We start from the raw sequence: 10,257 nt of genomic DNA on the forward strand, positions 1-10,257 counted from the left end.
GAACAGAGCCTACAACATTAAGTAGAAAGGATAAAGAGTGCACAGAGACTAGAAGAAAATAAAATGTCACATTTGATGTTGTTATGGAATATATTTCAAATACAGATTAGAAACTCATTGTCTAAAATAAAACCTGTGCAATGAAGTATGTTATCAAAGAAAGCCTCCTGCACTATCATGTGGAAACACTGCTTATTATATCACCTTTTGGTTCTCCTCAATTTCTTTTCTCATTTCCTGCTTTACGGCCACTCTTGTCAGTGATCTGTGGGAACAGTAAAACATGTACAGTCACCACCAGCTTTTAACACATCCCAAGCTGGCAGTAAAATGCCAGTTTTAATCTCCAAAAACCTGTGGGCTTTCAAGATGGTAAATTCAGTCAATTCCCTATAAACACAGACTCTTACTCAGCACTTTCTGGTGATATTACAAGCTGCCTGAGCCAAAATAAGCAAACGTGAAAACGCTGATTAGATCGCTGTATTAAAGTTGTATTTATTGCGGATAATGCTCAAACTAATGGGTTAATAAAAGACATTTCATCTGCACTTTATTAACAGCATGTGCTGCCTGGATTTACACTTTGCCACACAGAGTAGGGCTCCTAAAAATATGGATTTTGAAATGGTCTCAAATGTGTTAGCCAGTCAGTCAGAAAAAGAAAATAACAATAATAAATCATTTTCTGACCTGGCTTTGCTAGGAAAGTTCTGACTGAGGTCTTGCATGAGCTTCAAGGCATCAAACTTTGGCACGGACATGATTCTGGCAGCTGCCTGGACACTAAGATCTGTGGAGATCAAATCATCTACATTGATCTATCTAGACAAATTAAATACATGTAAGGCAATCACAGGAGATTACATTCAGTATGCTGTGTTAAGATTATGAACTGTTAGTCAAAGACAACAATACAAAATAACAGCATCTCCACAAATGGTATTATTCAATATTACTTGAAAGCTAAAACAACAAAAATCCACATTGCAGTAATTGTACATTCCTGTATTGATTTTTTTTCTAATAATCAGTGAACATCTGAAATAGAACAGCAATACCTTGCATTTCCCACACTTTGAGAGGGACCATGTCATCGGTACTCTCCAGGAGATGCTTGCGAAGCTCGACGAGTTGCTCTTGGAGTTCAGGGTGCGATTTCCTTAAGAGAGGTAAAAGAAAAAGAGGAAGATACAAATACAATCCAAGAACTTATCAAGTCACACAAAGCCTAGGATGCCCAGCAGCAATAACAGAAAATACAATGGATGGAAAAAAATGTTTACGTTAAATGACATGTTACATTTAATCTACTTACTTTAATGTTCCAAAAATGAACCCATGGACTTCATCATTATTATCATCCTCAGCGTTTATAACGGTCTTTGAATCTACAAAGCACAAGATTTGTGTTTTATTGCCGTGGCCACAGCAAAGTCCAGCACAGAATGTTTAATAAGTCACAAACTGACCTTTTACTTTGGTGTCATCCACAGCTTTGTATTCTGTGCTTTTGATAGCCAGTTCAACACCATAGCCAGATAAAAGCATATTTTGAGGCTTTGGATTCTGCAAGCAGTCAGAAGCAGAGTAATGGCTTAAATGAAAAACCGTGTAGAGTTGTGTTTACATGTACACTTCTGTCAACAGCACTATGATAATACTCATCAAGACTGCAGATCCAACCCATGGGGGATGCTTTCTGGCTGCCAATACCTATATACAATATATGGACACTTGGCCAATTAGGGTGGACATGCGTTGAAATTAGTGGGTTTAGCTGCCTTAGCCAAATGTATTGCTAGCAGGCAAATAAAATCAAGCATGCAAACATTCTATTGTAATCTCCATTCACAGACATTGGGAGTAGAGTGGGTGACAAGAGAGGTTCAACAAGGCACTGTGATAGAATGCCATCTTTCCAATAAATGAATCAGATTTCTGGTCTGCTAGTGCTGTTATTGTGAAACGGAACCGCCTGGGAGCAACAACAGCTTAGCTGCACAGCAGTAGGCTGAAAGCTGACGCCTGGGAAATTGTCTTCACTTGCAAGTACTCAGCATAGTCACTACTGAGTACCAAAATGCCTCGGGAAGCGACGTCAGCACATGATCTGTTTTTTTGGAACTTCATGATATGGGTCTCCGTGGCTGAACAGCAACAGCACACATGCCTAACATCACCATGTGCAAAGCCAAGAGTCGGCTAGAGTGGTGTTAAACACACACACTTTTGGACTCTGGAGCGAAGGAAACGTGTTGGTCTGAACAATACCACCTGCACAACTTGGTGGAGAGGAGTGGTCTGGGCTTGCTATTCATTGTTTGGGCTAGGTTCCTTCCATTTGAGAAAAGTGTTAACACTTGACTGACTTGCAGAGAGCCCTGACCTGAACCCCATCAAACACCTTTTGGTTGAGTCAGAATGTTGTTTGCATATCAGATTTCGTCAAACTGTGTTCAATGTGTACATCCCCTGTTTACAAGAAGGGATTTTTCAATACTAGACAGTCAGTGAAAGTTATAATCTATTACACATTTTACCAGAGGGAAGAAGAAGCACATGGGCCGCCACATACGGCAGCAGATTCACTGACATTCAACCTTGACACTCATGTCAGATTCAAAGCACTGCCTCGTGTCTTTCATACCCACACTCGTATTTTCTTCAACACACATCTTATAGAAAATCACCTTTTGCTCCATCAAAGAGATCTGTATCTTGGTTAGTTTTTGAGTTTTCAGTTAGAGTCTACTAAAATGAATAATATGTCACTGTTTTAATGATGAAGCAATGGAGGTCCATGGTTCAGAGGAATAAGCTGGCAGGCAATACTGGTCAGTAGGACAGATTAATGTTGGTTCTGATCTTTTTATGGGATTTGTTGACAATAAGAAAAATATAGAATATCACAACAAGCCTTATCTAAAACCTAACATAGTTCTTCGGTGTAAAAACCAAAAGATAAAAGCACAAGTTAGATTATGTGATAACTTTTCAATGAGACTAACAGGAAACCACATTATTTATTAAAACATTTAATCAGTGGAACATCACTTTAAAATGGCTGCAAGAGCATTGCTACTCACCGCTACAAAATGCCGCAGCACATATATAAGTGTGCCCTCTCCAGCCTTCTCTGACAGCACCTTATGAAACGAGGTGAACTTCTTGGTTCCAATCTCAGCATAGAGGATCACAACTGGCACACCTGTTTTACTGACCCCTGGATATGTGTGATCATTCTTGAATAAATATGGGTTTGGCCTGCAAACAGTTGGAGATGTTATTAAAGAGATTTCTGAAATACAATGATTTGTATCAAAAACATTTCTATGTTGATTACAGGCAAAACGCAGTCAGCGAAAGCAACATTTTAATGAAAAGAATACTGTAAACCTATCATCTCGTTCTGCTCTACAGATTGAGTTTATTCACAGAAGACGGTGCTATTCTGTGTTACCTGCCTGCAGCTGCCTTCAGGAGCTTCTTGATGTCCTTGGTACTGCAGCTCTGTTGACCATGGATGGAGACAAAGGCAGGGCAAGCCTCAGGCGGAGGCTCATCACTGGCTATCTGTTAAATGCATGGAGGAGTGCAGGAATGTTCTATAAGACTCTAGCCACAACATGACGCTATCATTGCCAGGATCTAGTGAAGAGTCCTCACTTTTCAACATGGGCCTAAATTAATTATAGATAAATCAGTTACGTGATTGATTTATTCTCAGTATTCTCCAGCAATCACGACAACAAGTTAGACAGCAAAACACTTCATTTCAGCTGCAAAAGGCCATTATTCATTGTAATGTTTAACACATTTTAAAATTAGAGAACTTCATCAACGGTGTATCACTGTCACCAAAATGAAATTCCTCCTTATCATTGCTGAAACCACAACAATTGGAAAGGTTTGTGTACACAGAGTGCACTGACATTGCACAGTATTAATGTCAAATTTAGTCCAAAGCCAACTGTAGTATCCATTTATAATTTATTTCATGTGAAAAATGTTTTATTCAAACTGGGGTTATATGTCTCTCAGTTGATAGTCTCGCACTGCCAGACCTTCCTCCACAGCGCTGCGGAGGAGGGTCTGGCTAGTCCACACAGCATTCCGGGATGAGATAAAAACATGCCCTGGTTTATTGGCATTTCTTTAAACCAAACACAATTGTCATGGGCGGTGCTAAGCTCCGGACAGAGCAATGGCGCCGCTGCAAAATAGCCTCTGGAAGGAACTTGTCTTGGTGGAACATGTGTACGTTCAAAAGTTGTTTTAGTCGTGCAACAGAAAACTCAGGACAGAGCTACGTGTCTCAATTTACCCTGCAGAGGTCTGAGGAGTGATAGTCCTCATAAATCAACCAGAGTTTAGAATGCCAACACAAAGAAAGCGCAAGGTGACGGACATCTGGTGGAATTTCTGCCGGCACCATCCCGGAAATGAAACGTCGTCGATATAGACTTTTCAGTATATATAACCAGTGTATTCCCCCCTACTTACAGTAAGCACTTAACTGTAATATAAAAGTTAAATAAGAACTTGAACTGTTATTGCATTGTACAGTGAAGAGAAAAATCTCACTATCATAAAGTCATAAATTAGGAACCATTGTACAAATAAAAAGAAAAAATGTAAATCCTCTCTGCAACCAAACTGTCCATCCAAACTCTTCGGTCTATCTTGCGACAGCATTTCACCAACCTAACATATTATTTCTGTTGACTGTGGGAAAAATCTTATGGCCTCTGCTGTCGTGTGTACTCACATAGAGCATCCATTTCAGGTTTTGCTTCCTTGTCTCTTTCTCTTCTCTCAGATGTCTGCCTGTTTCATATTAAGGAATTTTGGTAGCAACACTTCCCTGTTGTGTAAATGTGTTTAAGAAACGATACTCTATTAGATGCACCAGCAACGCTTCAAAAACTGTACTTCTAAGTAAGGGAGATCATTTAGATTTAGAATTTAATCTAGTTTAAATTATTTTGAGTACAGATTGGATTATCTGGTGCTGGCTATGCAAGGCAGTTTGACTTAATTCAAATAAATGTCACTTGCTTTGTCTTGATTGGCAATTTTATCTTGTTTGGGGTTATGTTTATAAAGGGACATGTCATGTTATTCAGTTATTCAACTAACACAACTATAGTCTCAAAATAAGACCTAACACCCCACACTGTTGATGAAAATAATATAAAACAGAAAAGTGCATGCTATTGTACATCTACAGCAATGATAACAGATATTTTCACAATGTCCGTTGTTAATAAACAAGACTATAAGGCTACAGCCATGCTTGCGGATCCATGTACGTACATTAGCACAGCGTTCCGTTAAGCTAAGTGCTAATGTTAGCCTGCTAACATGCTCACAGTGACAATGCTGATGTTTAGCAGGTAATGTATACAGTGCCATGTTTACTAGGGGTGCACGATTCAGAAAATGTCACGATTTGATATCGATTTTTAGGCTCATGATTCGATTCAAAATCGGGTTTTGATTCAAAAACGATTCTCGATTAAAAAACGATTCACAGTATGTAAATGTAGTTAGTTTTCCCATGTGATTGCAGTAGACATACAATTAAAAAATATATATATATTTTTTTTAAATATGAATCGATTTTTGGAATTCTATTAATCGATTTTGAATCGGTAGAGCTTGAATCGCGATTCGAATATGAATTGATTTTTTTGCACACCCCTAATGTTTACCATCTCAGTTTGGAGAGTTAGCACGATGACGCTGGAGAAAAGGTCAGGAGATCACCAAAGTCATTGGGATTCACCCTCTGGGGAGGACTACAAATATCTGTACCAAGGTTTTGCCTGGGTGGACTATCATTGTCTATAAACAACAATAACACTAAGAATTCCTTGAAGTGAGCCTTTTGATCTTATTTTAAAGCTCCTGGTAGCTAGACATCCTGGCCTGGAAAATCTTATCAAGTTAGATTCACTTACTGCACTGGCAGCCAAATGTGCTTGTATCAAGCAAAGGAATGCTTACATGTAAAATGTTTCACTTAATTCTGATAATAATAATGAATCTACATTTGACAACATGTGATAGGCTGAACTAAAATATCAGAATGAACATAATGGTTCGAAAGATTGATCTGTTGTTAATTATGGGCCGGATTTGACACGTATTAAACATTTTGTCTGAAAGTTTAGACAGAATATGAAATATTTCGCATATAAGAATATGCACAATGTGCATGTTGATAAATGCATCAGAGTTATACAGTACAAAAAGCAGTCTTATCGATTTTGATAACCAACGCCAACTCTGTTTGTCACTGGATCAATTACAGATCATTAACCTTATACATTTAAATTATGTGAGAAACCACAGAGATATAAAAATACTGTTGTGAAAAAAAAATGTGTTATTGATTGTGTAGTATTTTACAGTTTGAGAATAATGATTTAAAGAAAACATTTAACGATTGCGCTAAAGAAATTGAGAAAAACCGTAAGAAAGGACTGCAGAGCAACTTGAGTCAAGAATAGGGTGAACAACAACCTCTAATAGGAAATGGACTGGCTTTCTTGCATATCGTAATATTCCCACGTTGCTCTTGAGAAGGTTTTGAAATAGTTATACTATTTTGATCACAACATACCTGCTGGGATGCATGAACAGCTGGTGAGTACGAGCGTAGGGCCAGAGCAAATTTGAGGAGATTAACTTGAAGATCTGTGAGGAACTGGCCAGCCTTCTTCAGAATCAAGTTGTAGTACGAGCGCACAGACTCTGTGAGACACATCAACATTAGTAATAATGAGGTTTCTTAGAAGAGAAGCACACCTGTTGAGGTGTAAAAGTATTTCAAATGTATTTTGGATTCAAACAACATACCTCCTTGCTTGTATACAGTGAGCTCTTTCACAGTGTCAACAAACTGCCAGAATTTCTCATTCCCATCTTCTCCAATAAACTCACTGAAAGAGAAAATGAAAGTATTAGTCAGCATTAGTCAGTAACCACAGCACCCAAGCAACCTTTTTCTTACTGCCCAACAGTTAAAGCTACAGTCCACAAAATAATTTTATATTTTCTGGTAATGAGATCCATTACGTATGATTACTAAAGTTATGATCCACTAAAGGGCACTTATTTACAGAACTGTTATGACTTAAGGATGAAATCTGTCAATTTAAGAATCATTTTCCTCCAATGGATATACATTTTTTACAGTCTTCAGTTGTTCCCAGCCACTACAATTGTCTGTATTGACAAGGCCATAGCTACCATCGAGGACAATAAGGACATGTTTTCTGTATTTTAAGTGGTAATTTAAACATTTGAACAACATCGGGGGGACATGAAAACGTACACTTGGTTGTTAGCCTACTTTAAGAAAGAAAGAAAGAAAGAAAGAAAGAAAGAATAGGCTATTTCCTGTTTAGTGGCAAGTGGCAAGGGTGAATTTGGGGGGCTTGGATTCATGACCTCAACATTAAAATCCAGCGGGTGAGTAGGTTACCTTGTCTCAAGGAGGAAGGGCGTCATGCTCCACTTTGCTTTCAGACTGGCAGTGACGCCTTTGGGTGCCGATATGACATGATGTATGTTCAGCAGCAGCAGTGACAGCACAATAACGTTCCTCATTATCTCCGGCGAGACGTAACATGAACCTACAGTGGCAGAGAGCAAACACCATAAGTAACGTTAGGGTACTGTACCTTTGCCTTTTGAGAAGTGCCAGTCAGTGCCACGTAGCTAACTAGCTAATTACTCTAACGCTAAGTTACTAAACCACAACACCGGTGCAACCCTCAGAAATCCAGAGTAACGTTACACCGCTGCAGGAGATGCTAGCTAACGTTACATGAAGTTTGTTAGCTAGACCTCAGAATCAGAAAGAAGATTTATTGTCATTGTACAAAGATGAACAACGAAATTCTTAGCAGAAGTTCACCCAGTAAACATAAATCTAAATCTAAAAAGACAAGAAATACATAATAAAACAATACAATCATAAATAGAAAGAAATATACACAATACAAGTACTAGTTATTGCACATGGTGCCTAACGTTAGGGATAAAATAACTAACGTCTAAACGGGTCCGACTAAAGTTAACTTAGCTGTAGCATAAAAGTAAACAGCCCAGAATGAAAACGGTACACTAGCTTGATTTAACGAACGAAGTCTACAAAGGTCGCTTGCTACAAACATGTGGTTAGCTAACAGTGTAGCGTTACATTATGAATAACGTTACATTGGTCACTGTGTTACCAATATTATATCCCTCACCCCGTTAGTGATGCTGACCGCTTCCATACAAAGCAAAGGGTTTTTCGGGTAGGTATTTCGGGCAGCTAACCGCAAGTTGCCGGGGTAGCCGCGTATTGTGGTGACTCGCGCTGACCGTTATCCGTGTCTGAAACAATCGTTAAATGAAAAATAAATCATGGCGTATTATAATTTTGGGCACAATTTGTCAACGTGTTCGCATGGACACAATTAGTGACAGTGAGTGTAAAGTTTAAACAAACCTGGTGGTAAAGTTGTAATTTAATCTGGCACAGCGCTAGACAGCTAAAAAGGCAGAGGCTGACGCTCAAACACTTTTCCCACCAAACACTGGAGCATGTTGCAGCTACAGCACTGTGTACTGATGGTACTGAGTGAGTAACCTTATGTGTGTCAGTGTGAAACTGTGTAGCCAAACAGTTGCAGCTGTATGGGAGGCTACCCGAGTATCAAAGAAATATTTAATAATTACAATGTTACATTATGTTTATGATGAGCTAAGATGTAGCATATAACGTATGTATTTTATAACAATATGCAACATGAATCATAGTTATTGATAAAACAATGTGTAGGTTATGTCAATCTATCAGTCAATCAACAGAATATTAAGGGGCTGTGTAGCATTTTATTGCCCGACTTCCATAAAGTTGGTATAGGCTATTTGTGAGAGATAGCGGGACAAAAATGAGTGGTATCATACAACTGTTCTCACAGGCTACATAGCCTAGTGATTCCCATGACCAGTAAACCAGGGATCTTCAACAGGGGGTCAGGGGCCCTTAGGGGGTCCTCAGAGTCAATGCAGGGGGGCGTCCAAATTTTTTTTTAATTTAACATGAATCAAACATATTATTTGCAAATAAAAATCCCCACTGATGATATGCTTACTGGCCTAAAGCCTAGGTAAGGTAGTCACTAAGATATCCATCCATAGATAAAGATAAGGATTTAATGTGCCACATGTATGTTTAACATTAAAACATGATTTATAAAATCATGGCAACAATTATTAGGCTATTTTATTCTATGCAAAAAAAAAAAGGTGAAGGCTGCCCTACATGTTAGGCCAAGTTTAATAATAATTAATTCTACAATATAGCCTTCGTAGTAGGGGGTCCCTGCTCCGTTTCAGTTAAGAGGTCCTTGGCTTAAAAAACGACCCCTGCAGTAAACTGATCCTCATGTGTAAAATGGATGGAGTACTCCTTTAAACTCAATTTTGGTATCACTTTGCATGTTAAAGCTTTCTCAGTTTTGAAACTAGTAGCACAAGTGACAAAATGACTGATCAACTAATCAAAAAATAGCCTAACTGAACTCATAAAAAAGTATTGTGACCAACGTGTTTAGTTCACAATTTGCTCTTAATTAATCAAAACCATTTCGTAACAGCACAACTCTATAAATGCCTCGCATTTCAGTGCACCATAGTCTATTTTATGGTGTTAATGGATGTGTGACTGTAACCATTATTGCAGAAACCCGCTGTTTTACTTTGAATTGGCTCTCCTAACAATAACCTACTGTCTTTGAGCATATATTAGACATTAATTTGGACTATGTGACTATATCCTTACACTGCAACTATAGATAGTGTGCCATCTCTTGTATCATCAAAGGTCACACTCGGATGAATGCGTTTAATAAAGTTACAGCGGATTTGGTATTTAGCCCATATGTGCTTGAATCTCCATGTTGTATTCAGTGTCCGTGTGGGCTTCTGGCTTTTGCAGTGTTTAACACGATTATGGGATGGACAGGAATGGGATAGAGCTCTCCCAGCCCAACCACGACGAGAGCATAACGCGTATTTGTCGGCTCGGATGCAGCAGCATCCTCTCAAAAGCACTGCTTCAGCACAGTCAGTCAGACCGCCCAACCCGTCGAGGATGCTGCTGGAGGACCCAGCCCGACAGTCCGAACCGTGACACGTTTCTGCTGAAGTAAGTCTATCGCCAAAAACGAAACACACTGCGATTTAGACTGG

General features: G+C 38.9%; 2 protein-coding genes across 4 annotated transcripts in view; one reads left to right on the forward strand and one right to left on the reverse strand.

Moving 5' to 3' along the window:
• The window catches only part of uggt2 (UDP-glucose glycoprotein glucosyltransferase 2), a 38,177-nt gene extending 29,571 nt beyond the window's left edge, over nucleotides 1–8,606 (reverse strand). The window contains exons 1-12 of one of the 3 annotated variants that reach the window (XM_036003952.1): nucleotides 8,510–8,591; nucleotides 8,268–8,394; nucleotides 7,496–7,646; nucleotides 6,868–6,950; nucleotides 6,632–6,762; nucleotides 3,464–3,576; nucleotides 3,090–3,267; nucleotides 1,473–1,569; nucleotides 1,319–1,391; nucleotides 1,062–1,162; nucleotides 694–793; nucleotides 205–265 (exon numbers count right to left, since the gene is read on the reverse strand). In XM_036003952.1, coding sequence (XP_035859845.1) covers nucleotides 205–265; nucleotides 694–793; nucleotides 1,062–1,162; nucleotides 1,319–1,391; nucleotides 1,473–1,569; nucleotides 3,090–3,267; nucleotides 3,464–3,576; nucleotides 6,632–6,762; nucleotides 6,868–6,950; nucleotides 7,496–7,620 — 1,062 coding nt within the window. In that variant the 5' untranslated portion in view covers nucleotides 7,621–7,646; nucleotides 8,268–8,394; nucleotides 8,510–8,591. Of the gene's footprint in view, nucleotides 1–204; nucleotides 266–693; nucleotides 794–1,061; nucleotides 1,163–1,318; nucleotides 1,392–1,472; nucleotides 1,570–3,089; nucleotides 3,268–3,463; nucleotides 3,577–6,631; nucleotides 6,763–6,867; nucleotides 6,951–7,495; nucleotides 7,647–8,267; nucleotides 8,395–8,509 lie in introns of all 3 variants that reach the window. The other 2 variants (XM_031296650.2, XM_036003951.1) reach the window with 2 other exon arrangements.
• A 1,157-nt stretch (nucleotides 8,607–9,763) lies between these two features.
• hs6st3b (heparan sulfate 6-O-sulfotransferase 3b) overlaps nucleotides 9,764–10,257 on the forward strand; it is a 68,472-nt gene continuing 67,978 nt past the window's right edge. The window contains exon 1 of the mRNA XM_031296800.2: nucleotides 9,764–10,257. This exon is cut by the window's right edge and continues 945 nt beyond it. The gene's annotated coding sequence lies outside the window, so the exon portion shown is untranslated.

The sequence above is a fragment of the Sander lucioperca genome, chromosome 8, assembly GCF_008315115.2.
Source record: "Sander lucioperca isolate FBNREF2018 chromosome 8, SLUC_FBN_1.2, whole genome shotgun sequence".
NCBI classification, from domain to species: domain Eukaryota; kingdom Metazoa; phylum Chordata; class Actinopteri; order Perciformes; family Percidae; genus Sander; species Sander lucioperca.